The sequence below is a fragment of the Neopsephotus bourkii genome, unplaced genomic scaffold (assembly GCF_033783945.1).
Source record: "Neopsephotus bourkii isolate Nb327-2 ecotype Australia unplaced genomic scaffold, CSIRO-AGI_Nbou_v1 NB_1060, whole genome shotgun sequence".
Taxonomy (NCBI): Eukaryota; Metazoa; Chordata; class Aves; order Psittaciformes; family Psittacidae; genus Neopsephotus; species Neopsephotus bourkii.
The window spans coordinates 3,688,500-3,716,277 of NW_026901548.1; the positions used below are offsets into that span (position 1 = coordinate 3,688,500).

The 27,778-nt window shown below is 42.0% G+C and overlaps 1 protein-coding gene across 9 annotated transcripts; it reads right to left on the reverse strand.

The window, feature by feature from the left end:
• Window positions 1–827: 827 nt before the first annotated feature.
• RBM39 (RNA binding motif protein 39) lies at window positions 828–27,739 on the reverse strand. 9 transcript variants are annotated; one of them, XM_061361627.1, is made up of 18 exons: window positions 27,416–27,731; window positions 24,124–24,186; window positions 23,829–23,901; window positions 22,535–22,896; window positions 22,223–22,272; window positions 19,537–19,731; window positions 15,877–15,927; window positions 14,712–14,829; window positions 13,942–14,094; window positions 13,268–13,405; window positions 11,707–11,772; window positions 10,660–10,864; window positions 10,390–10,467; window positions 4,907–4,939; window positions 4,063–4,138; window positions 3,790–3,895; window positions 1,915–1,993; window positions 828–1,824 (listed from the first exon to the last, which is right to left on the reverse strand). In XM_061361627.1, the coding sequence occupies exons 8-18, from the start codon at window positions 14,772–14,774 to the stop codon at window positions 1,724–1,726; spliced, it is 1,098 nt and encodes a 365-aa protein (XP_061217611.1). In that variant the 5' UTR covers window positions 14,775–14,829; window positions 15,877–15,927; window positions 19,537–19,731; window positions 22,223–22,272; window positions 22,535–22,896; window positions 23,829–23,901; window positions 24,124–24,186; window positions 27,416–27,731; the 3' UTR covers window positions 828–1,723. The 9 variants fall into 9 exon arrangements, with proteins under 9 accessions (XP_061217611.1, XP_061217603.1, XP_061217604.1 ...); XM_061361619.1 differs by lacking the exons at window positions 22,535–22,896; window positions 23,829–23,901 and adding an exon at window positions 16,021–16,086 and having other exon boundaries at window positions 15,877–15,930; window positions 27,416–27,734; XM_061361620.1 differs by lacking the exons at window positions 22,535–22,896; window positions 23,829–23,901 and adding an exon at window positions 16,021–16,086 and having other exon boundaries at window positions 27,416–27,732.
• Window positions 27,740–27,778: the final 39 nt, after the last annotated feature.

Consider the following 27,778-nt stretch of genomic DNA (forward strand, 5'->3'; position numbering starts at 1 on the left):
TCAGTGTTGCAATCTCCTGGTATCTGCCTGTTGAAACCAGGCTTATCTTTGCTGCTCCTCCGTTTCCATTTAGGACAGGGTAGCAGCAGCAGAACCTGAGCCAGCAGCCACAGAACTTGCACCTAGTACAAGTGCCACCTCCCCGGTTTTTAGGGGAGAAAACACCAATCTGCTACTAAAAGCCTGCTCTGCTGCCATGTGGCTCAGTAACCTGAGTGGAACAGTGCCACCAACCAAGTTGGGCAGCACGGCTTCTCTGAAAAGCTCCAGTTTTACTCTGAACTGGCAACTAAAACCCCTCCAGTCAAACAAAGCTACAAAGCAGCTTTGTGTGGCATTCCTGAGCTGGGTCACACACTGCCAAACCCCTCTGGGGCTGCTCCCCAAGACCATTCTGCAGCTCAGCCACAGCAACCTGCACCTGGAGTGGCTGCACTGATGGAGCCCAGGTCACCACCACCTCCTGCCCTGAGCACCGGCAGCATCTCTGCCACCCATGGGACTCCACACCACTGTCAACCACCCCTTGCACTAGGCACAGTTAGAAGTGACAGGAGGGAGGAAAGGAGCAGTGAGAGGACAACCAACATAAATGACTGCTCCATCCTCACACTCCATGACCATGTGTGAAAGATGGGACAGAGGAGAGCAAAAGGACCTCCAGCAGGCCTGAGCTTGAGAAAGGGCACAAGAGGCTCCTGAACAGCCAAGGCTGCAGCACCCAGTGTGTGTGGGGTCACACCAGGAAAGGTGACATTCCACCCACCTCCATTTCATAGCCCCCATCAAACACTTCCAGTCCAGTGGAGAAATAAAGCTTCGTGAAGGCCTTTTTAAGAGAATTTTATTTGAGTGGTTCTTACAAAGATTGTTGCAATATGAAAGTCTTTGTTTGATAGAAATATCGAGCTGTCTTGTCAAACACACTGAAGTAACCCAAAAATATATTTCAGAGCTCACAGAGCTTAAAAAGAGCAAAGATTATATGCAACCAGAACAAAACACGTTTCTGTATTTCCTACCCATTTTCAAACCCGGCTGAAATCCTTCAAGCTGTGCCCCACGGCAGACATAGAGACTGATCTGGAAATGCAGAGATCGTTTTGTTTGGAAACTTAGACACACCTCACACAGTATTTACAAAGAAACTTTTACAGATACATTAATCAAAAGTTACCATCAAGAAATAAACCCCTTCAATCCTTCTATTCTTACCAATTATTCAGCACAAAGCAAGCTGCGTGGCTGCCTAGAGTCAGCTTTCAGTAGCCTGTTGAACCTTCCATTTATACAAAACACTAAATATGTCCCTTCAGAACATCTACCTCTGATATTAACCCTTAGCAGATCACCTACATTTAGTGAAGTGTAAATGCTGCATTAAAAGAAAGGCTTTGTGAAACATTAAAAATGTCATTATGTCCCATCTGCCTTTTACAGAGAACTTGTTTTCTATGAGCTACTTCTCAGTTCCTACAGATCACCTTAGTCAATGTACAAGAATTACAAGGCAGAACAAGAAGTCAACAGCTTTGTATACAGTGGAAATGCTAGTTAGGGAGAATGAACACACTGCATTTCTGCTTACTTCATTTTATTTTTAAAGGTAGCAGGAAGTGTACACAAAATGACATTAAATCCTTTCCTTTAGTTTTATCTAAATAAAAGATAACTCAATCTTCCTCCAAAAAATAACTATGTACAAAACTGACTAAATCCATCTTCATCGTCGAACAGGAACCAGTAGTTGGGTTGCAGTCATAGAGTCTGGGAAAAGGCTATGGTACGTTGGAAGAGGTACATACGCCGCTGTGATCATTTTACCTGTCAGAAGATGGAACAACAGGCATCAGTATCTGGTCATTTCCATAATTAATTACATTAACTGAAGGTTTCTGTGGGGAAGCCACTCACCTGCAAACCACCTCCCGTGCAACGCATTGACAGCTGCAATGGCAGCAGCGATGGAAGGACATTTGACATACACATTGCCCTGCAATACAGAAGGGTCAGAGCTGTGAGAAGCCTGAGGAGGGTCCAGCACTGCCTGTGCTGAAGAGGCTGTGGCAGAGGCAAAACTGTTGCTCTACTCCTATGGTGACCACCCCGTGACTCAGACATGAGAAAACAGCTTTTTACTGGTATGTGCTACCACACTGCCACCTCGGCATCAACTTCTCTGAGCAGCAGTTTGCAAAGCAGAACAAACGCATGCCTGACCCACACTGATTGCTCACTTGCTCAGATAACCCTCCACAGAGAGCAGCTAATGGCTGGTGCAAAACAAAAGCAGGAGGAGTTTGGCTACCTGTGCTGCAGGCCAGGCCTTCAGCTGGGCAGGTCACCAGCCTGAACCACACCTAACCGGATAGGCAAGTTCACAGCCTGGTTTTTAAAGGGCTTAAGCACTCCCCGGGCTGGAAGGATGTCTGCTGCTTCAAGGAAGACTGGTACTGTACTACTGCTACGTGAACTTCACCTGAACAAGGACTGGGACAAAGGGGGATCTCCCCTTGCAGCAGGGCCAGAGCAGCCTAGGACAGTAACATGAGTGACAGAGGTTTTCCATCTGTGCCTAAGGCACCAAACCAGCCTAATCCAGTGCACTGCAACACTCCCATTCAACACCTTCAAGACACAGCCACCCACAGCAATGTGTATGCATTATTCTGGCTGCCTGCTTAAAGAGAGACTACTACCAGTAATTCTTGAACAGATCAGATTCTAACTGAAACAGATTTTACAGGAAAAGAATGTATTATAGAATCACAGAATAGTTCAGGTTGGAAAGGACCTTACCATCATCCAGTTCCAACCCCCCCACCATGGGCAGGGACACCTCACACTAAACCCTGCCACCCAAGGCCCTGTCCAACCTGGCCTTGAATACCACCAGGGATGGAGCATTCACAACCTCCCTGGGCAACCCATTCCAGTGCCTCAGCACCCTGACAGCACTGAGAAACAGAATCCAGCTTTTCCTCTAGCAGCCTCTGCAGCCAGGACTAACTCTTCCCACTGTGATCTAACTCATTCTTTCTCAGGGGGATCTTTCTCACGAGATCAGGGGCTGATGGTTGAGGCATTAAGTAATTAACACAGTTGTTTTCTCTCCAATGCAGGCATTGGAGCTGCTGAAACCTTGACAGGAGATACTGCAACATAAAGCTTTAGCTTTCCCTAACACACCACAGCCTTTTCACTCACAGCAAACCCCATCTTCACAGCCCTTAGCCTGGCAAGTCTGGGAAAGAGCCCCAAAGAGATGGGAAATGGGAACACTTAAAAGGTAACGGGACCAGAATCTAAGACTGGAAAACAGAACAGCACAGTGGAAACTCAGGTTCAAATACAGGAGTTTTAAGTATCAGTGGGTATTTTATACTGGGGTCACCACCATGCTACCGTGACAAAGTGGACTGCATTAACCAACAGCTAACTCATGATACAGTAGCTATAGTTTTCCCTTTTAAATCCACTTGCTAATGTGAACCAGATTTGCAGCTCCATGTGCTCAGAACCTATGTGATGTTACGCTGAGGGCTGTTGCTTTTTTGGGCCTAGGGGGGATAGTGTTTTTGCGGGGCTGTGTTGGTGGTTTTTCTGCTATTGGGCTTCCCCCTACCTATCAAAGGGCACTTTGCTTACTCTGATATAATACACCACATCTGCCTCCCACCAGCTCAGCAGTGATCCTCATGGTTAGGAAATGCATGGAAAGATTGGATGTGTTTTTATGTACCACACAGCAGCTCATCTCCAGTCTAGTAAGTCAGGAACCAGGCATACCTGAGCTGAGTTTTTGTCTACATAGATGTGGATAACTCCTCCGTGTTTGTTACATTCCTCAATCACATCATCTTTAATTTCTGTATCCCAGCCAGCTTCTTCTTCACTGTAGGGGGGGGAAGGAAAAACAGGACAGAGATGGAATTGTTATCACGCAGAAAAAATTCAACCCAAAACCCATCAAAAAACCCTCTGCCCTATTCCAGTTCCTTACTCGGACGTTAAAGTCATCAACAAATGGCAAACAGACACAGACCACGATAAATCACTTACGTCTGAGGATTAAACATGTTGGAAAGCTGGAAGCACTGTGTTGCAATGGGTTGTACTGAAGCAGCTGCAGCCAGAACTGTTGTAATGGAAGAAAACAGAAAGAGGTCTAAGAACCTGCTCTGCACGGCTCCAATATAAATGAGTATCTTCTATCTATGCTTTAAAAATCACAACATTCAGCAGTAAGTTGTAACTGAACAGAAAATTGAAGGCAGAAAAGCCAACCTTGTAGCTAGACCCTTATCTATGATAGGCAATTTAAAACTGATCAATACAGATAACAGCACAGATGAAGTACAGCTGAAGCCAAGAAGTGAACAGCTAACCCTGTACATGGATATTGGCAGATGTTCAATGTAAATACATAAATGCATCTTCAATGCATCTAAAACTTCTGCCCAAGCTGTGTGCCAGCAGCACCTCCTCATGGAAGCCAAGCAGCAGCTGAGGATGGAGTAGCACCACCCCACCTGGCTTCACAGGAAGGAACAGACACTTCTGTACATCCTCCAAATGTATTTTAAGCATGCTGAATTATCCTTCAAGAAGTATATCCCTACTTTTGCCCCCTTGGAAACAACCCCATACTCAAACCCACACATTTTTAAGGACTGAAGTATGGGTGGGGAGCATTACCAACACTCAGGACATGCTATGAAGAAAGAATGAAGGAAGTACTTAACATACATTCTGGTTTTTACAGCCCATAATCAGACTGATTTCCTGCAGACACTAATACAACACAATTTCTCAGGCTGTTGCCAAACTCTGTACCAGAAGCATTTCACTTCTAGACACCTACAACAAAACTCACTGGGGACAAGTCATATCAAACGCTGCTTACCTTCATTCTGCTGAGATAGTCTCGTCTGCAAATCTAAAGAAATACAGAGAGTTTGTTAGTGTGTGTGCATCGCTGGGTCATCACCTGCCAGCCAGGCTTTTAGCTGTATTCTTGTGGTTAAGAGCTTGTTCAGGTACCACAACCCACTCTCACTGCTCCTCTCTAGCTGTGAGGGGTTTCACTAATCTCAGCTACTCAACTGGAACATTCTGTACTCAACAGAAATTCCATAACCAGAGGCAAGCTTATTTCAAAGAGAATGAATACCTCAGAAGTAAAGACATGACCATGTCCCTTAATTCAACATGTCATTTCCTCATTGCTTTTGCTGTGCTTGATCTCTCTGTAAGATGTATTTTGTTCCATGAGAAAATAATCACAGCAATTCTTACAGGCATTGGGAGTTTGGAATCTCTGCTAACAGAAAGCATTTAAGCACAGAACTGTCCCAACATGACACTCCGAAAGCAGTCAGCAATTTCAAGCAGAACACGAAGGTATTGAACCTGTTACTGTCCATATAAATGTCGTAATGACACAAGTTACTTTGGGGTTTTTGCAATTCAAAACATTTTCAAGTGTTCACAACATTTAATTTCCCCCAAAACCCCCCAATAATGTCTTAGTAACTTAACGTGGAGCTGTCCCAGTTTGAAGTAATGGGGACAAATGCAGACTTTTTAACCATTTCCAACTTATGACTCTAATGCTTGCTATCTTTAAACCAACAGAAAACTCCAGAATGCAGGAAGCATCAGCATAAGCCTTTTCACTTCCAATTCAATTCACACAAATTCTAACTGAGTTAGAAGACTAAAGTTAACCATCAGCTTTTATTCACCTGTTTAGAAAGCAGCCAGGTGACAGACCCAAGTAAGCTTCCCAGCTTACCTGGAAAGACCCAAGGTGTCAGGTATCCTTTGGGATACTTTTTCCCTAATAAACCCTTTTCCACAACACTGGGGGCCAACTGGAATGGTATTTCTTTTCTCTAAGTATCAGGCAGCAAGAGCTCTGCCTCACTGAGGAAGTCTTCCTCATATTCCTTCCCAAGTGACTTCCACAGAACTCCATGTACTGGGAACTATACTGAAAACAAGAGAGGGAAGGAGTAAGCTTGGAAGGCTGAACTGTAATAGGAATTGGCTATGTTTAGCATGTTTTCCACAGGGATCTGAACATTAAGAAATCCTGAGCTCCATGGAGTGATCAGTACTGGGGAAGACTGTCTTCGCCTGTATTCGCTGCACAAACAGCATAGATTTGGCCTGGTCTGTAACTAATTTCACCTAGTTAATCACTACCCAAACTTACCTGTAAATAAATGTGTTTTAAAAACATTAATAAACCCCCAAATCTCCTACATCCCTCAGGTTAGAGGAGGACAGAGACATCCCCCTCTGCAATTCTGACACAACTGCACAGGTACACCCTGTAGAACTGAACTCACCAGTGTCAGTAAGCCCCAAATGGGGCAAATCTACAAAGATCACCAGTGCAAGCTCTGTTTACAGCCTAGAATCACATCTGTTCTAACCACATCTGCTACCAGTACGTTGTAGGAACAGGTCTGACAGGTTCATTAGATACCACCTCCGTAACATAAATCCTATTCTTCAAGTAACTGAATTTTCTTGTTGCCCAAGACTGAAGAATGGTCCTCTCACTTCTAGATTCATCTGGAATTTAGACTCATTGTCACTCTTCACTGCCACCTCTTAATCTTCCCCACATGCAGCTTTAAATAGCATGTAAAAACTCAATATACCTGTCACGTTAAGGTCAAAGTACCTCCTTCAGTATGTTCCATACATATAATCTGTTCAGCATGACTGAGAAGTACATGCTTAGCACAGAGAAAGCAGAAATATCTATGAAAGCATTTTGTGTCTTAAACCAAAATGAAGTTGCATCTTTATTCAAAATGCAACTAGCTTTTAATAAACTGCAGCCTGCCAAGCATTACTCAAAGTGATTACTTACAACAGAACAGCAGAGTAGAGAGAGGTTGTGGATGGTAACACCCATTTGTCCCTCTACTGCAGGCACTATCTTATCTTTTGCATGAACTGACAGTTCCTTACCAAAAGTAAGGGATGATTTGTGCCAAGAAGCGTAAGAAGCATGTCCTATAGCCTCATAGTTATTTTAAGTTCCAGATTTTCAGACAGTTTATTAAAGAGCAGGAAATACAAGCTGCAGCTTCAATTCCTTTCCTTGCTGGAATTTTCTCCATTGGAATAACATCCAAGTTCTTAGGTCTCCTGTAAAACTAGTTCTTTGTTTTGGTTCAACCCCTCTTGAACATGGGTGACCATGTCCACTGTCCATCAGTGTGGACTTTACATCTCAGCTGCTCAAGTATGCTGTCTCTAGGAACACAGCTACGCTTCCAAAATGCATCACGCTGGCAGTTCATATTCATCCACTGGAATATTTAGATCTATTTTCCTCCTCCTTGGCTGTCTTTCACTGCTAAATCCCAGGCTATACTACTAGAATGTGTTTCAATTGTGAAAGGTGAACATGTACAACACCCCAAGAATGCCTTACCAACAGCCTGTCTGTATTTACTCACCTCACTCATACTCTTGTTGACTATTGTTATTTATGTAAATATTAAAACAAGATCAGCCCAACACCTGAATTTTGGCTTCAACAACAGCCTTGGACCTTCCTAAAATAACAGTCTGCCTTTCTTCGAGCCAGCTCTTTTTACACATCTTGTACTTCCTGTACTACCCACTTGTACAGTTTGATAACTTCTGAATGACACAAGTCAAAAGTTCAGAGAGAAGAGCTCTACTACTGCTCCTCAGGTAAGAAACTCAGTTTTATCAAAGACTGAGCCTTTAAATGCAGTTTCTCTGGAAGTATGCTGTATTTAGTAATATTCTCCAGTTCACCCATCTTTAGTATGGCTTTTTAAGGAGAGAAGTGAAGCCAGGGTAACAGGACTGGAAATTGGCCAGGCTGTGGTGTTCTTCCTTCCTTTCAAGCGTAGGTAATTTGGATGTTACAGCTATATACTGTATCACAGACTTAAAATACTTACTGGCAATACCAGATATCAAACCTCAAATTTCATGTACCTATTCCCTCACTAACTTGATGGGAGTTTTCTTACTACACTGAGATCTTACTTTCAGCTTTGCTTCTAACCCTGTGAATGGGGTTTTCTCCATGTTCCTAGCTAAGCACCCCCAAATTCCAAACTTTAATGACCAGTGTCCCCACTACAAACTGAGGCAGTGAGACTCTTTTGGAATACCCTGGAAGTGTTTTTTCATTCAACCTTAGCCCTGTTTCCTTTTTGTTCTCTTCAGGAGGTGGTAAATCTTCACCTACGCTTTCATGTTTTTTACAAGGCCTAAATCTTGATGAGGTAATTCTCAATTTTACTACTCCCCAAACTAAAAATAGGGGTTTATTATCAGTCCTTTTTCCTCTTCTTCATAGGCTCTGAGTTTATTCCTTATATCTTTGGAGGTAGTTAATCACCCAGTGCAGTGTGGAGCCCATTTCTAACAGGACTGTTTCTTCTTTCTGTGGAATACAGATCCAATATAGCATTAGCAATTTGGAACTGAAGAAACCTTTTACATCCTCACTGTTCAAACACCCAAGCTGCTCAGACCAGATGACTCTATGGCCTCATTTCTTCAACCACCACTTTAGAAATCAGAAGCCTTACAGACCTGCTTATCCTTCCATTTAAACTTGAGCAACTCGTGATCCCTCAAGTCAATGGTCATTTCTATTCTCATCCATAACATCTTCATTACTTACCAAATTGAGTTTAAAATAGCATCCCCTCTTCATGAGTCAGTGAGTGTTTGATGAAGAAATTTGTCGGATATCACATCCAGGAATATCTGGGCCCCACCATTATTACTAGCAATTCTTCTCCAATCTGTATCAGGGAAGTTAAAGTCTCCCACAATGACATAATTCCTGGTAGTAATTTTCTCTAATAAGAGTAAAGAGATCTTTAATCCATAACCAAATCTCACTTTGGGGATAGCTCATGACTCTATGGTAGTAAAAAGCTTTTTTTTCCAAAGTTACTTAAGTTGCACATGTCTGCATTACTCCTTTTGTACAATACAAGTAGAACAAACACCACTATTCCTACCACTTTCATTTCTAGTTTCTGAACATGCACATTCCTCAAAACCCTGTATTTGGCCTTATCACTTATTCCTCCAGAGCCATTTTGTCTCACACTGATTCCATTCTATCCTAACAGTTCAGCTGTGTCACACATTTTCAGCCATGTTACTGATTTGGGGCTTTGGACTTCTTTGTTTCTAATACGGGGGTGGGAAAAGCATCTGTGTTTTGATTTCTCACTGACTGTACCTGTTTCTAAGCAAGCCTGTCACCTACGTTACAGGTGATTTATCTCTAGTGTTATCTTTCCTTCTCCTGCACTGGGTACACTTCTTCCTTGCCCTTGTGCCTTTTTCACCTTTTTCTTCTCAAATAGAAAAAACCCTATTCCTCAACACACACTTCTTTTTTACTTGCCAGTTCCTATTCCTTCCATGGGATATCTATAGAGAGACCCTACTATATTCTTTTAGCAACTGTCTACAGTTTCATGTGTATGCTCTTCTCCAAACTGCACCTGAATAGCTTCGGTAACATGATTCAGGTGTATTTTAATCCTGAATCACTTCTGTCACACTTTGCTGGAAGACAAACAGAACAACACCCCTGCTCTTCATTGATTTCCTAACAGTTCTCTCACCTTCCAGCATCTAGTTGTGACATTCAAGTCTTTTTTACTGCTATCTCTGTTTCATGCCATTTGTTCTTGTATTAATAAAAAATAAGAAGAAATTCCACTCTGTAATTCCTCAACTCCTGGGTTACTCATTGCTCTAGTTCTGAAGCCATCTTGAACAGTTTGCTGTTTAGGCCAGCTATGACCTAGCAGCAGCAACCCTGTATCTTCAACCTCATCCCCTCTCACAACAAAAATAAAGTCTCAGTAACACTTTCAACATACCCACCTGCAGAACACACAAACTATAGCCAATTCCAAGCAACACACAAATTCCTTTATATACAGTGTCCTTCCTCACCAGGACACACACTGTATAAACCTAACACTACAGCTCTGTTTTTTCAGAGGGGTTATTGTCTTTCCAGTTATGAGCCTGCCATTTTTAACAGTCAACATCTGCACTGTGGTAGAATTAGTAGGGGAATAGTAAAGATAAAGAGATGAAGCCTGGGAATGGATTAAGTGAACTACAACAGATTTGCAAAAAATAATGCAAAGTGAATCACACCCAAAGCTGTTGTAAACTGTCACTGTTCATGAGTTCATGGAGTTGCACTGTTTTACAGCTTGTAAAACATGCAGTAATATCTATGTTCCCATTTTAAAAGATCACCAAATGTAGGTAAGTGCCTCTTGTCTCAAAACTATAAAGTATAAAGTATTTCTGAAGAATGAGTAGGTGATTTCTTACCTGCCACAGCTCCAAATGCCAGAGACCCACTCATCTGCAGTGCCTGCTGTGCAGCTGGGGGAATCTGCAAACCAGTACCTACAGCAGAAGATGGATGTACTTTATAGCAAGCAGTTTTCACTCAGGGGTGCAATATCACAAATCCCACTGTTTTCAAAAGCTTAAAAATACCATTTCACGTATTTAGCATAATATACTGTGGGGTGTGCCAATTCCAACCCTGCAAACTTCTGTATTTCTCCCCCCTTTCCTGTTAGTCATCACTCATACCTTCTGCAAGTCTTGCCATCAACTGAAGGCGACCAGTTGTTCCCAGGTCAATTCCAGTTCGTTCCAACTCATCACTGTCCAAAAATGAACTGGCACTGGAAGCATCAGTGCGCTCAGTTACGTGTCCAACTTTCATTGGCCTACCAGCCAGCTCAAATCCATTGAGTTGTTCCAAGGCCTTTTTGGCACACTCGGAGTCTGAGAACTGTAGATGGAAAAATATGAATTCAATAATACAGCCTAAAGGATTCAGCAACAATTCTACCATATGTAATATCCAGCTACATAAACATGAGAAACACTAAGTTTAAGATAACAATAGCTACAAACTAACTTAAGTGTGCTCCATGTTTTCCATTTAAACCAAATACATACAGTTTGGGTATTTACTTTTGCAAATTTAGATAAGAATGTATTATTGTTGAAGCTGGAGCATCCAGATACTGCAGTCAACATAAGTCATGGCTGCAGTTGTCTTTCAACACCTTCCAAGAATGAGCCACCTCCTCTGTTACCTCTAACTGCTATGCATTTACTGGCTATTCCTAACAGATGTTCTACTTGATGCTGTGTAGCACCTTATTAAATATAGGAAAGTTCCGTCAGTACTAAACCCATCAAATACAGGCTATATAGTGCCTTTGGTTTAATATGTCTCCAAGTGCCAGAGGTCCCATGACAAACTGCCATGTCAGTCAATAAACCCAAGTTCACAGAATTATGTATCTGAGGGTAAACAGGAAAGCTGTTTTCAACTGAAAGTTGTAAATGCCAGTCTTTATTTACTAGTATCTTTACCTGCAGATGACAGCACTGCTTTATCAGGCACTGACACAAAGTACACTATTCCATCCTAAACACGTGCCCTGCTCAACCACAACACCCACAGAGAACTGTCATAAACAAACAAAAAGGCCACTGGTGGATCTCCTGCAACATGACATTTCTAAGTAGAGACTTAACAAGAGAGTGCTGAGTAAGCTATACTACTACATGGGAAAGTTACATTAAGAAGTTGTCTAAGTAGTCTGACAATTCCAGTCATACCGTAATAAATCCATATCCTTTTGAGCGTCCAGTTTCACTGTCCATCATGAGCTGAATGCTTTCAATCTAGAAGTAAAAAGACAGCTATTTATTAGCATCTATTTTGGAATAAACCATGAAATATCAAACCAAAACCTGAATACAGCCCTGCAAAATACACGTATATGAAAGTGAAACCACTTTTAATCAGTTCCTCATTCCTTCCTTAAGTCAAATGAGTGCACAGGCAGCTGGCTATGGACTTTGATACTAAACCAGCAGGGTGATGTACAATTTGTCCTTTAAGATAATCTACAGGCAGAGGCTTGGTCCTTATGCAGCATTCCACCAGACAATGAGCAAGCAGACATCATCAAACCCTATCCAGAACGTTACAGTCATGGCATCTCACAGGCTGAGGAGCTCCATTTTACAAAGTAAGAAAAGCAGTTTGCATGAGTTTGACCAGGAGCTTTTAGAAAAAGGAGCGTATTTTAAATAATTATTGGCATATGGGAACTTTTACGTTACAGATCACAATTTAAAACATATTACTATGCCTTCCAAGAGCCAATTCCCAAGTGTTGGGAAGAGACAGCAACACAGAACTAAGGAGTAAGAGTTAGACTGGAGTACAAGGAAAACCTTCACAGCTCTGTAGGTCAGCTTCCTAAACCACATTAATCCCACTGCCAGACCTTGACAGGAAACAAAACAAGGACAGGTGGCTTCATGTTTAATAAACTGTGGCAATTTTCCAGGATTCTGTATAACAGAATTGAAGAGATACACATCTGAATCTGAATAAAGCATCTGGAAAGTGCTGTTACAGTATGTATGAGGCAAGATCCAAAGATAGTACTGAAAGGAACATCAATAGACTTGATGTATCCTTATTTTTTCCTTCCATCAAGCAGCATGTTAAGTATGTTACTTTTTCTCTAACAACAACATGCTCATGATACCTTAGTTAACACAATAGGATTACATGTATGATGACTCCACTGGAAATTTCCTATTCAATCTACTCTTTATACAAAAAGATATTAGCATGCTGCAAACTGGGGCCTAATGGTCAGGAGTGAAAAGGGGCCAGCATCAAGCTGTATGGGACACACTGCCAGTGTGTGCTCGTAACATGAGCAAAAATCCTCAGAAACAGATGAAACTACTATATTCACAGTGTACAGAGCTCAGACCCCATCCTGTGCTTTGTGCTTTAAGCTGTGACATGGGGCCCCCATTCACAATCATGTCAGGGGAAGATATTTACAAGCTGCAGAAGCCAAGATACGATGTAGGAATTGGGTTTTGTAAGGGTTTTTGTTCTGTAATTTTAGCTACTCATTGAATTCTCAGCTCTCCTTCACAGAACCTGCCATTCAAAAATCAGTGGAGCACATTACACATCAAGGTTCTCTCCAATACTATGCACTTAAAGCTCTGTAGATGTACAGGAACAGAAGAGCAGGAAAAAGCGGAAGTGTTTTGCAGGTGTGAAGCTTAATTATTTCCAGAAGCTGCAAGTACTCTACAACTAATTTGGCGTTTTAAGATTAACCACCAAAAACTGAAAACGTACCCTGCCAAATGGCTCAAAAATTCCTCGCAGCATATCTTCAGTTATGTTGAAGTGTAATGATCCCACATAGAGCCTCATAGGACCAGCACTGCCCTTCTGCAGATTATTTGCCATTGCTGCTGCTCTGTTTTTCTCTGCCTACGGAAGAAAGAAAAACCTTCTGTAAGACTTTAATAACACCCCTTAACATAAGCAGTACACACCTAGCAGATACACTAACACACACAAGCTGGTTTATAATCTGCACACTCTCAATTAGACCTTAAAACCTACAAAACCCAAGCCCATGACCAAGCATAGAGACACAACTTCCAAAAGCCTTCTAACTAAGTAACTTCATGCAGAATTCTGGCTTCTACCTAGTAAATTAACAACTTCATTTTTACATATGCTGGAAAGCATACAAATATACACTACAATTCTGTAACACTATTACAGGTTCATTATTACTGTTTTCTTCTGTGTTTTCAAAAAGCATTTATAACACGTTGAATTGCTGTAATTTGCCTGTCAACTATACGAAACAAAGATCCATTTATCATTAGCTTAAATAACCTTTTCTGGTACTTTTCCACACATTCAACAGTAACCAAGTTTTCCAACAGTAAAGTCTTCCTAGAAGCCAAACGCAGCACTGCTCAACAAGAATAAAGTTGAGGTTTACAACTCCTTACCTGTGATGCTTGGACTATGATTGGTACACCCAAGACTCTCTGTCCAGTTAGTCCTATTGCCAGTGGCACTGAACTAACATCAACAAATTCAACATAAGCAATTCCCTTTGAACGTCTGGAATTCCTATCGGAAATCATTCGCACATCACGAACCTGAAAGGCAAGAACAGAAATACTGTCAGAGATAAAAGAAAGAACCTAATGCCTTAAAAAAACCCTAATGCAGTCCGTTTTTTCCAGTAAGGAATTAAAACCCAATTATTTGCCAAGTCCACAGTTTTGTAATTATGTTGCAAATCTAGAGTAGCATAAAGCTATCTTAACAGAGGCAAGCCAGCATTAAAAGCTGCTATTCCAAGTCAAATGTAGTACGCTACAGGAAAAAGGACAGTAGAATACTTGCAGTACTGTAATATTAAGCCAGAACCTTACAGCTGACGGGACTAATTAAATTTTTCAAATTAAAAGTTAAATTTTAATGACAGTAGAAGTGGCAGAACTATCTGTCAAAGAATGAAACATCTGGAAAATGAAGCTATTTGAATCAGAATTGCATTGCCATGGTTTACATCATCTGCTGAGCAATGAACTCCTGTTAAATTACATTTTCATGTTCAGAGCCTTTAAGAATTAACTGGTCATCACTGATTCCGCCTTTAACCTGGACAGGAAGCTACAGAAAGCCACTTGCTAAAAATTCTGTGTAATATTAATCCTGTACTAGGACACCTTTTGGAGGTATTCAGAATCATTGTAACTTCCGTCCTTACTTTTCCTACTGTAGAGAAAAATTCTTCCAGGTCTCTTGGTCGAATTCTTGCAGCCAGCTGCATGCAGAATACTGTCCGAGCATCCCTCTCCTCAGGGGTAAGATTATCAATAGGTTCTCTGGAAAGAGAAAGATTTGGTTAAGAAGTAATATGAATTAAGATAACTCATCTCTGGACTAAATATGAAACTTTAAATAATCAGTACTTTAGAGTCTGGTGGGGAAAAAAGTTCCTCCCATTATATAAAAGGGCAGAGTCAAGAACTGAAGGGAATGCCTGGTATTACTATAATAGTTACTTCATTAACACAACTAGGCATGTTTCAACTGTTACCATTAAATATGACTGAAGAATTACATACTAAGTACAGAAGCCCCAACTAAACAGAAGTGCTATTTTGCTACTATCTAGAAGAATCAGCAGCACTAAGGAGCCTGCAGTCAAAAAGATAAGGTGAAAGGACAGGAAAACAAAAGAAATGTCAGAGCCTGCACTGAATTTCCAGTCATGCAGTAGGTACTTCTATTTTTATGAATATTAAAAAGCTGACAATACACAAGAAAAGTTTAAACTAAATTATCTCATAAACAGTTTGTTAATAATTAAAAAGAAACAAAGCAAGATTGGTTAATTTTAACTGCATTAGTTTAAGATTAGTTTAATCTCATTAGCAGCAATCTAAATCCAATTCCCTTAAATGAGAAGCCTAAGAATAGATAAGCACCTCCTGGATTTCAAAGATACTTGGCTGGCTGCTCTACAAATAACATCACTACACACTGGATAGGGAAGAGAAGCATTTGTGCAGTACTTTTCCATTCTGTACTTAAAATTATGAAGTATGATTTAGCAGAAAGGTTAATTTAAACCACAATTAACACAAAAAAGCTTGAGAATACAGTAACACAAAAAGGAAACCAAGATATGTTTTGCAAACTGCTATTATTTATGTAAGTGTGCAGTTACTGGGAGGGAAAAGAGCCTGATGGGGAGAAAACAACATCTTTTCAATGCTCTCCTCTCAGGGGCTATCTGAATGAACTCCAGCATTACTTGTGAGTGTAAGCTGGAGAGCAAGTAGACATGCATTATTGCACCATTACTTTTCCAACTTCAATTAAATAAAACAAACCAAATCCCATCACAAACATGTAAATATTCCTACCTAACAGGGCTCTTGTCTTTCCTGAAGGGACTTTTGCTTCTGGAGCGCCTTCTGCTATGAAGAGAGATCGACAAGATTATTAGAAAACCTTCAAATACATCAGGCTGGTTTTAAGCAGATGTAATAAAGAGCAAAGAAAACCACCTTAATTTGATGCTGTGAGGCAGACCAATCTTCCCTCTGATGGCACTGTTGAATTTTGGACCAGAACTACGGTAAGAGCAAAGACACATGTTAGTCACTAGAGTACCCTGTTCACCATCTCCTGTCTGTGCCCCCATTCCACTGGAGGCGCTCACCCACCCTCACACCTGAACTTGTGAACATTTTCCATTAGCAGCACCCATCGTATGCATAAGCTACGTGCAGCACTCCAAACTGTAATGCACAGACTATCCTCCCTGCTCAGTTTCAATGTCACAAAACCCCAGCATAGGCAGGACGCCAAGGAACAACCAAATCATGGGTCAGACATAGATGGCACATTTGCACGTGCAAAATATTCTGAACTACAGTCACTGCTGTTATCTTTCTGACATAGTTTTTTGTCCACAGGCATTTTCTACCTACTGTGAATGCAAAGCAGTACCCTAATGGCCTGGAACTCGGCCTCAGAGTTTTGAGATGGGTTTGTGGTGATGACAGGCCTATTTGCTCAGATGCAACATTTTAAACCAGAAAGTTTCCTGACATTTAAAGCGCAAGGGGAAAGCAAAGTTGCTCCCTGCAGACGCATTTGCTAATGTTGTCTCAGCTGGACCCACATGGTATGAGTATATAAATACGGTTTCCTACAAGTAAAGTTCTTGCTAGGACATCAAAACAAAGAACCAGCTATGCCAGCAGTTAACTTTATATAGACATGTCACCCAGAAGGAATCCAGTCTCCTGGCTGAAGCTAATTTTAGTTCTCCAGGCATCACAGAAGGTATCAGAACACATGGCAATCCGCCCACTGCTTCCACGATAAGGACAGTCCTCTTGATAGTTATTGTGGCATAGGGTAACAGTCTGTGACATGAACAGAAAAATTCAGCCTATCTTGTTCTCCCTGAACTTGATCTCCTTGTAGATACAAGCAAAAGAACACCACCTGTTAATGTTCCTCTTGTATATCCACTGAACAGGAGAGGCACTGCTCACAGACTGAATGCTAGGGGCTTAGTCTTTCCATCTGCAGAATTCATTCTTTCTGCTGTGGCTATAAATTGATATGAAAGCACCCTGAAAGACACAGCAGGCTGAAAACATCAACTAATCTTTCACCAAATCCATTTAAGCCAACCAATTTGTCTGATAAACATCATCTCACTACTCAGTGGAGCAGGAATGCTTATAGTTAAACTCAGCATCCACAACACGGAGGAGGACGATCATTTTTAAACATGTCATGACACAGGTAGAAGCAGTGGGCCAAAATCTAAAACCATGCTGGCCAGCTTAAAGCAGGGGAACTATGGTCCTGGGTAACACTGGAAAAAGAATAAAGAAAAAAAAAGACCATTTAGAAACTACTTATTAAGAGAAAATAACTAGTTATTTAGAGAAAAGATAATACAAAACTAGGCACATGTTGAGATGAGATTACTATCATCAAAAGCAGACTTTTTGCCTAGGATAAATTACTTCATTTCCTACTCCAGTTCAGACAAACAAAAGCCGAGTGTGTCCATTCAGGTGTCCAATGTCCATCACACATCCTGCCAAGGCTGCAGCTGGAAACGCTGGTACTAATTCTACAGGCTGGCTTCTTAGCAGAGACAGGATTACTGTGCATCTTCACACCTCCTGATGTAAAACATGGTGTTCTCCGTTTCAATTCAAATGTAGCAAGACAAACCAATGACTATCTATATTTTGTTCACTACCTCACAATACCAGAGAAATTGCCCAGAACAGCTATAGACAAGTTATCATAAAAATGAAAAAGATCCCTCACAACCATTTGTCTTCCTGGCACGATGTATCTTGAGTCATTAAAACAGGCATGAGGTTCTGTAGTCATGGCCATACTTTCAACCTCTTCTTGAGGAAACTAGCTTGGAAGACTGAACACTAAAACCTCCAAGTTTCTTCAAATGAAGAAAGCCCTTTGAGATAGCCAGAAGAATGCAGCAATTCCCAACCAAATGATAAGATAAAGGACACCTCCTCCACACAACCCCACACTGGAGGTGACAAGACTGGCAGGCTCAATATCTGGAAGGCTGAAGATCTTGAGCAAGTGCACAAGGCAGTCTGGAGCCATGACAGTAGCACTGGCAGAACCCAACAGCCACTTCAATCTTATGGGTGTCAAAAAGCTGCAGATAACACTCCAACTGTGCACAGCTGAAATCTTCAGAGCTGAAACCTAGAGAAGCTTTAGAGAGGCTGATGGGCCCGTTCCTGAAGACAAAGCAAAGCTGGGCTGACATGATCTATGATCCCAAGTACACAGGATGGATGGAAGCACAGGATGCCACTGCATCTCAAGAGCCAGGAGCTGCACTAGGTTTTCACTATTTTGAGCAACCTGGTGTAGTGGACGGTGTCCCTGCCCACAGCAGGCAGGTTGGAACTATATAAACTTTAAGGTCCCTTCCAACCAAAACCATTCTGTGATTATGAAAATGCCAACATCCAGCTGACTTGGTGCAAAATCAGACCTCATTTCTTATTTGCATTTCGAAAAGGAATGTGTTTCCCTGGGTTGGAATCCAGCCATCTAGAAAAACATTCACGTGCAGAAACCTGTGCAAACCTGCAGTTTCTCAGAAGGTGAACAGTGTCTTCTCTAGCATCCTGAGAGTTTTCTCCATTGTGGATGACATTAAATGTCATGATTAAAAACATACATCATTTTCAAACGCTACTTCTGACAAGATTTTGAGATTTGACAACAGTTGGGATGAGACACAGACAAAGCAGACACAAATAGCCTCAGGTGAAAGCCAAACACACAGCCCAGTTCTCACCAGTGAAGGGGATGCAAAGGAGAGGGCAAGAACACAGAACAGCAGAAGCACAGAAATAATACCAATGAAAAGGTGGGTTTGGAGAAATGACTTTCAACTATCAGGGACTATGCACAGCAGAAGTGCTAGCAAGCCAAGTATCTGAAAGGAACTGAAGAATTCTTCTAAACAAGTCTGAGAGAAACCAGGGCAAGTATGCAATGTGTGGGCACTGGTAAAACAAGATGCTTCCAGTCTGGACTCATAAACACGGAATTGTTTATGCAGTAAATGATTAAGAGCAGCAACTCCGTAAAAACCTTTGTCATACAAGCAAAAGGCTTTATAAGCCTGTAACTGAAGCCAGGCTGTTACTCATTTCTGACAGTTAAACCATGAGGTCCATACACTGAAGATAGAGAGGACATGTAGAAAACTTGTTATGTTAGTTCTGTGATGAACCTTGTTTTCCAGAGAGTTGTAAATGTACCTTCACTTGCTTTTGCACCTCTGAGTTCAGGTAGGAATGCAAACTAGGAGGAGGAACTGGATACATTACTGCCTTCCTCCTCTTGACTCCGTATTTATTGACACTCTCCAGCCCTAACCTCTCTCACCTTTTCCAAGATGATTAGTGACCAACGCAGAAAGCAGAGAGTGAAACTTTAAGCTTCCACATAATACACTGAAGCAGCACACATGCAACCCCACATCAGTAACCTACTAGGGACTTCTATAGCGGCCTCTGAATCTGCGATCTCTACTCCTGGAACGGCTGCGCCTGCGTTCTTTGCTTCTGCTCCGTTTTCTTTCCCGGCTTCTGCTCTTTTTCCTTTCCCGATCGCGGCTCCGTTTCCGTTCCTTGCTTCTGCTCCTCTTCCTGTCATGGCTTCGACTTCGGCTCTTGCTCTTTTTTCTCCTGAGAAAGAAAAATACACCTTTGGTTACACACAGGGTCAGTGCTGTCACTCATCTCACATTCCACAGTTCCACTAACCTGATGTCACACTGATAGGAAAACCCTTCTGCTTGTTGGTATTTATACACGTTTCTTTTGGTGGGTAAGCATGTCAAAAGCTCTCAAGTTAATCATGAGCAACAACAAAGTGCTCCAAAGCACTTTCTTATTTAAAATTGTATAATCACTGAAAAATGTTTCCAGGAAGAGTAAGAAGACTTAAGAAAGACTTTCCTGTACATAATAAACGGAATACTTCATGTGTCTTTCAAACATACTTTAAATACACCATCTAGATGCTAAGAATAAATTGTATTTTTAGAGCAAAATAAACAAAGACACAGTAAAAGTAGAAAGGAAGAGACAAGTCTGATTGAAAGAAAGGTTTTCTCTTGGTACTCCCTGCCATCAGTCTTCACATATTGCCTAAGAGTTTTGCTTCCTACTTGCTACTCCCACTCATAAGCCACTTCCTCTTCCAGGTTGGAGGAAACTGCAGATCTTCATCATTGTAACCATTCAGTTGGAAAATTTAAACTTTTTATACGGCTATGTCAATTATACCTCACATCTGAAGACCACTGAGCCACTGCCTCACTACTTTTGGGTTATTTGCAGGTTTTTTTCTTTCTATCTCAGTATCAGACCATAAAAACTCAAGTCTCTTAGGTTTTAAGACACGTATCTGTGTATGCATACATAAAACATATGTTAAACAGATGCTCAAGCCAATTACTTGAAGTAATTTAACTCAAACTACGTTTGGGGAATAACCAATTTTGCTGCTAAACTTTTGCGATTCACAACATCCTTTGCTACTGAATTTTTCCTCTCCTCCTTTTGGGGCTCCAGACTGCACACAGCATCTTCTGTCAAAGTGGTCACTTGTGCATTTAACTTCTTAGGCCATACTCCCCTTTTCCAAAAACTTCATCCCTGGTACTCTCTATGGCCATGGGCAAACTTCCAGTCAAGTTAACTCAAAAACTGAAATGGGGAAGATGCCACAGGAGCAACATTTCTGAACAGACACGAGGGTACCATTAGAAAACCAGAAAAGGAAGTGAAACTCCACACAATGACACTGCAAGACAGCAGCAAAACACTTGACTTTCTTGACTTCTACAATAACTTTCTTTTCTAAACTTAGTTTACTGTTTTTCTGAATTGTACATACAAACTCTGAACATACAGGTCCACCATGAAAATGGAACCATGTGCAGAAAGACAGCAAATGCCATTGTTCTGCTCTCAGAGAGGATGCAGCAACTAAGGAAATGAACTGAAATGTATTCCAGTATTCTCCTAATTCTACCACAAATCAAGGTCAGAACCATTTCTAAGATTTAAACCCCACTGCTTTTTTTCAAATCCCAGTTTCTATTTTGAGACATGGCAGCCAAACAAAAGCAGGGTATTACATGCCATGTATGTATTTTAAAGCAACAAAAATGCAGAACTTAAAAATACTGGGAGCAGCTGCTTCTGATGGGGCTTTAATAGCCAGCATGACAATGACATTCACATTATTGTTGAAACACACATGTAAGATATAATCAATTTTAGATTATTAGATTCCAACATATGTCTGTTGGAATTGGACTGCTCATTTCTCTGGAAAAGTGTTCTTTGGATCACCATCATGAATCTCTCTGATTTCAGAAGATGACAACAGCACACGTGTTGACATCTCAAGTGAGCTGTGTATTACAGACACACACTGGTTACTGTTTAGTCAACTATCAAATTGACAATTATTCATCCTACATCAACTATCTCATCAGCAAATGATGCTTGTAAGGTAGAGAATTTCTTTCTCAGACTTAAACCCCTTCTATTTATTTGGAGTATTTGACTCTGATGCAAAGCATTTTTCTTCAAGGATTTTACTCCATACAGGCTGGGTCAGCAGCAGTGTTCTGACCCTGGAATTATGCTTCCTGAAGAAGCTGGGCTTGGACTCTGCTTCTTTGAAAATGTTATAGTATAATTTCATAGAGTTCAGATTACAAACAAAAAACTTGTAAGCTTTTGTATGGGGTGAGAATAGAGGGAAGGGATCCAACACCCCAAAACTCCTCAAGGTGCCAGTTATCTTTGAAGGCTTTGAACTGTTCCAAAGCACATAAAATTCTACACCAAATCCATTTTTAAAATGCAAAATCCACTGCACTGCTAATGCAACAAGTAAAAAATTAAGTATGCTGAATGTACCAAGTCTGTATTTTTAAACGATGCTAACATTAGATGTTTCCACAATTTTGATGACACCAGTGACAAGGGAGTAACTACATTTGTAAACAAAAAGAACATTTCCTAATTGCTGTAGTTGCAGCACTTGCAGATACCAAGCTTTTCCATTTTATACCCCTAAACAATACTGACATGCATTTGCAAGGTTACAAAAACTAGAGGCCTCCCCCGAAATGCAGAGAACTGAGAAAACACTCACTTCTTGCTGCGTTCTTCATGGCCATTGGCACTGCTCAATTTGTTCTCATCCTAAGCAGGGTTGATAGAAGAACATCATGAGGACGAAGCGGAAACATTTCAAGTGGTCAAAGGGTAATGGGAATAGGAATAAGAAAATACAAAACAAAAATTATAATACTAAATTGCTTGTTTGCAGTTTAATGTGGAAAGATTTAGAAAATTTAGATAAGCATGTTTAACCACTTTGCTGCTTATATTTAAGTCATACAATTACAAAATACAAGACTTACATCATTTAAAAGTGTGTATTAAATTGTAGGTACTTCCTTACATGGTTTAGAGAGCAAGTTATCCTGTAGAATTCAGCACTCAAGTGGTTAACTGTTATTTCTATAACATGTAAGAGGAAGTTTCACGTTTGTGCTTGTGTGCCCCTCTGACAAGTACCAAGGCTATATGTCTGCCTAAGCCCCGGTGGCTACGCTAGCAGCAGCCACTATGGATTTCCTGTGACCGATGCCATTCCCGAGATCTTCACTCATTTTCGTTGAAGGGTTGTAAGAGCTTGATGTCACCTCTGTCACACATCTCGCCCTGAAGCAAACAGGGATTCACACTGCTTTAGTAACGTCGACTCCCAAGAAAGTCATCAATAATCCACCAGTCCAGCCTAAACATTCCCTATTTCCATACCTGTTTACATGGAAAATATCCATGTTAAACCAGGACACAAGAATTTTAAACATAACAATTTACAAATTTCTCTTCAAGATTTTAACGTAACTGCTAAGTATTACATAAAAAAATTATACCACTTAAAACTTACAAATGCTCATCCAAAATTCATCACATGGTTGTAATAAACACTGCAGAATAGACTAACAAGAACTGCTATAGAATTTATATACTTGCTTTACAATTTAATCACATCACTTACATGAAAAGAACAATTCCTAAGCGACTTAAACTGAATATACATGTTTTGTGACACCAGTACTAAAGCATGCATAATGTTAACACTTCACCACCATTTGGTGGAAAACAACAAAAGACAGTATTCATTTGCTGCTGGTCTATGGGAAAGACATCACTATGCTCATTGAGAAAAATTTTGCATTAAAAAAAATAGACATTTCCTAATTCAACAACTCGGACAGAGAAATACAAGAGCTTATTTTAGAATGACACCGCAGACTGTGATACTGTCTTTTACTTGCTAAGAACATTCTATTCAGGGATCCAAGAATTTCCGTCAATTCGTTCACTCAGCAATGGATTTTCATCTGCCCTGTTAAAAGATTAACCACCACCAGCCTTCTGCATTAAAAGCAAGTCTCACTCTTCTTGCACCGAGCAGACTGTTCAAATATTTACTTGCCATGGGACTGGTGAAAAGGTTATTCTTGGAACCCTGCTGTTTTCCCAAACCACTGCATTCACCTTGTTGCTATACCAAACTGGACCTGGCAATTTTAGGAGAGGTTTTTGTTTTCTTGGTTTTGGTTGTGGGGGTTTTGTTTGTGGGTAGTTTTGTTTTGGTTTTTGTTTGGTTGTTGCTTTGGTTCTTTTTTTGTTTGTTTAAACCTAGGGGACCACGGTACAGCGATACGTCACTCAATTACTACCTTATGATTGACAGTTCACACTGGAATCAAAGGTGAATTCATGGGAGTAGAGGTGAGATATCGTTAGGCAAGTCTACAAAGAGAGATAGATGGGCATTTATTCATCACGCTGAAGTGAAACTACTGCACAATATAATTACATTAACAGTATATATTTACTTGTAAGTTACATGTAATGCATCTCCAATAAGATAAATCATGAGGGCTCCAGGGATGTTAGTTTACAGTTCAGCAGTAGTTTCATGAATAATGCTAAATTAAGGTAAACAGGACCTCACTGGTAGATTTTTCTCACCTTCTTGTAAGGAGCTTCAAGCATTGCTTCAATATCAATATCATCAGCCATTTTTCAGGATACCTGAAAGAAGCAGCAAAATCCACCTGAGAACAAAAACATCCTCATGCTTTAGATACCAAAAGCTTTTCCTTAAGAGACCATCAATGCATTGGCTCAAATTCACAAAGCAGTGTCTCAGAAGACATTTCCAACACGAACTGGAATGAAGCTTTGCCCACTGAGATTAGAAAGAATGTGACACAAAGCAATTACAGCTGCAGACAACAAAATGCTACCGAACACAATTAGCCAGTGGAAACCCCAGAGGTGTTCCACTTATCTCCTTCAAAACAAAGAGCACAGATGATTTATGATACAGAAACACAGGTCTGGTGGCCATCTTGAGAACTACCAGAGCTTGACCAAAGGAGGCAAGCGACATGTAAAGAACACAGTACAAACATTCAGGCAAACCTGTTCACAGCTTCCCAGCATTTGTTGCCACATTTACTGAGCTGAAAACTTATCAACACTAATGTCCTTTAAGAAATTTGGCCTCCTGCATAATGAGGGCCACAAGAGACACAGTTATGGTTCAGGCATTAAGAGCTGCTGAAGCATACACAAGATCATCCAGCCTCAAACCTCAGATGCCAGACAGAAAGAAATCCACCAAGCCATGTAACACAAATCACCACACATGGGTTTGGGTTGGTTGTTTTAAATGGTTCCCCTAATTTTTCAACTTCAACCCCCCAGTGTAATTATGCATTTATTACACTCTGAATCCCTTTGGCATGTTATTTTCTTTCCTGCTGCAGGTTTGCTATTAAGAACCTCTCAAGTCCCTACACTGAAGTACAGACTCAACTTCCTCAAATCTCTTAATACAAGTGTCTCTCTTTTATGCTTTCTTAGGTTCAGAAACAGCCAGCCCTTCAGATTCAAGTCAGGCAGTCCAAGAGGGAAAATTTTCCTGCGTGTGTGCCCATAAAATGGATTTTTGAATATACAGGTTAGTTCTTACACCTTTGTTACAGGTATTGCTGTAGGAACTGTGCTGAAATGTTGCCACATCCGGAGACTTGACCAGCAGAATGAAATCACTCCAAGAGCCTTTAAGTTGTTCACTCATAATGGAGATTATCATACCAGAGCTGTACCATTTGTAAGAAATCACTCTCCCACCCACATCTGACCACTGCTCATTAATAAAAGGAAGAATAAAACGTAATCCTTTAGCAGTATCAGAGTACTGTAAATTCACACTCAGTTACTTCACTGAGGCATGTAACCTCAGTTTCAAGGTATTACCTCTTGGACTATAGCACTCTCAATTACAAACATTACCATCTTTAGTTTAATGGCTCAATTTTACTTTTTTGGCTTTTCAACTCATCTATATGCATGATTTATGCACACGATTTAATTCACCGCTGCTCTGTCAGTATTTGGTAGGAACAAGTACCTCAGTATGATTAAGGGTATCAAAAGCCTCAAGCCAGTTCCAGGGCTCTAAAACAAAACTCCCACCTGCAATGACAGGTCCCTGTGTGTCATTTAGCCAACACATCAGTCAACCTGTGGTGGGAGCCTTCATTCTACTGCAGGATGGCGGGGGTCAGAACAGGGACCACCAAGTCAGAAGTGGCACAGAAAAGCAAACAGGGAGCAGATATTACTGCAGCCACCCGACTACTGAGAGTAAATAACTGTCATCCGGTGCCTTCAAAACAAAGGTTCTTATTCACACAGCATTTAGCCATGGAATTCACTGTTACAGAGCACTGGGGATGCTAAAGGGAAAACAAAAACAAAACCCACGAAAGTTGACAGAAAAAGCTTGTCATTAAACAAAGACATGCCTTGTGACCCTGAACCATAACTATGTGACTGAGAGCACACAGAGAGAAGTATCGCCGTCCCACTGCCTGCTGCTTCTGTTCTTTCAGAGGCATTTACTGATGGCCACCATCACAGACCAGATCCTGACTTACACAGACCTTTGGTCTCACCCCGTGCAATCTGTGCTCTTTGTACTCTGTACATAACACATTCATTGGTGTGATACTATGTTTTTATCAGAATACCTTCTGTTCATATAACAGAGTTCTACCATCAACACTAATTCATGTAATGCACACAACGATACTACATATAAAGTCGTTATTCTTTAACAAATAATCAAGAGCCCTTATTCATTTCAAATTAGTAGAAAATCGTAACAGATTCTCAAGGATCTGTCATTAAGCACTGAAGCACAAAGCAATTCATAAAAACCTTTTAGCTTGCTCAAAAAGTTCTGCATATGCCTGACATCTGTCACAAGAAAGCAAAAACCAATAAAAAAACACCCCCACAAAAACCCAAAACAAATAAACAAAAACACGACAAGGAAAACCCCAAAACAAACAAGGGATGAACTACACTTGAGATTTTGTGAGTCTACAGAAAACCTAAAGGGGCACGGAATTTACTGCTACTGGCCTAGCCAGTATTTTGACGGCAGATTCCATCTTTTTGCTGTGTTCTATTACATAAAAAGAGTTCCTCTCCTCGCCATTATTTGCTTTAGGAATTCCAGAGATGACAATTCCATTTTCGCTTTGCAAGGAGCCTCCTGGAAAAGCATCAGGAGAGTTTAAGGAGAAGGCCGACGCTTCGGGGAGGCACCTATGCCCAGATGGCTGCCACCCGCATGCTCCCTCCGTGCGATCGCAACGAACAGCGTCGGATTCCCGACCACACCGCCGCGGTGACCAAACCCTCTCCGTTCCATCGGGGCTCCAGCCTGCTCCGAGCGCCACGCCCCGTCCCCTGCGCGACCTCAGATCACCAACAGCCAACGCTCCGGCCCGCCCCATCTCCCAACGCAGACCCCGGGGCCGCTCCCCGCCCGGGCCCTGCCAGCTCTGAACACAGGGCCTGAGCCCCGCGCGGGCCAGGGCTGGTCACTCTGCACAGCGCCATCGTGGGGGAGCTCGGGGAGGGACAACGGCGCGACGGGGACTGCCGGGCCCGCCCGCTACGTGGCCATAAGAACCACAGAACTCGGCACGGCCAGGCCGCGGTCTCAGGCAAACCGCCGAGTGTCCCCACCGCAAAAAAGCTCAAGGGGAGCATCGGCGGGGAGGCCAAAGATGGTCCCTGGGGGTACGGTACAGGGGCGGCCAAGCCGGAAGAAGGCGGCCATGGCGGCGGGAGGGGCACAGGCCTCTCGGGCCGCCCGCAGGCCAAGGCCTCAACGCTCCGCGGAGCAGGCCGCAGTTCTCCCAGGCGGCGGGATGAGCGCTCCCCGCCCGGTAGCTACCTGCGCCGTGGGCGGGTGTTGTCCTGGTTCGGATGCCCGAGGTTCGGCTCCTGGTTGCGGTGCCGGCTGCGCTAGCGGCGGGGGATGGGCCCGAGGGCTCAGGAGCCCTCCACAGGGGTCTGAGTGTGAGATGAACGGCGCCGCTCGGCCAACCCGAGAGCGGCGGGAGGCGAGGGGAAGCGCGACCGTGGCGGGCGGTCCCCGGACCCAGGCTGGGCCCCGGCTATGGCACCGGCGGCTGCTCCCCGAAATGGCGCCCGCCGCCACTCGCTGCTCGCAGCTCGGCGCTCGTTACGGGGCCGCCCAGTGCCCGGCGCAGGGGCTCTCGCGAGACGCACGGCCAGACAACGTCCGCACGCACTA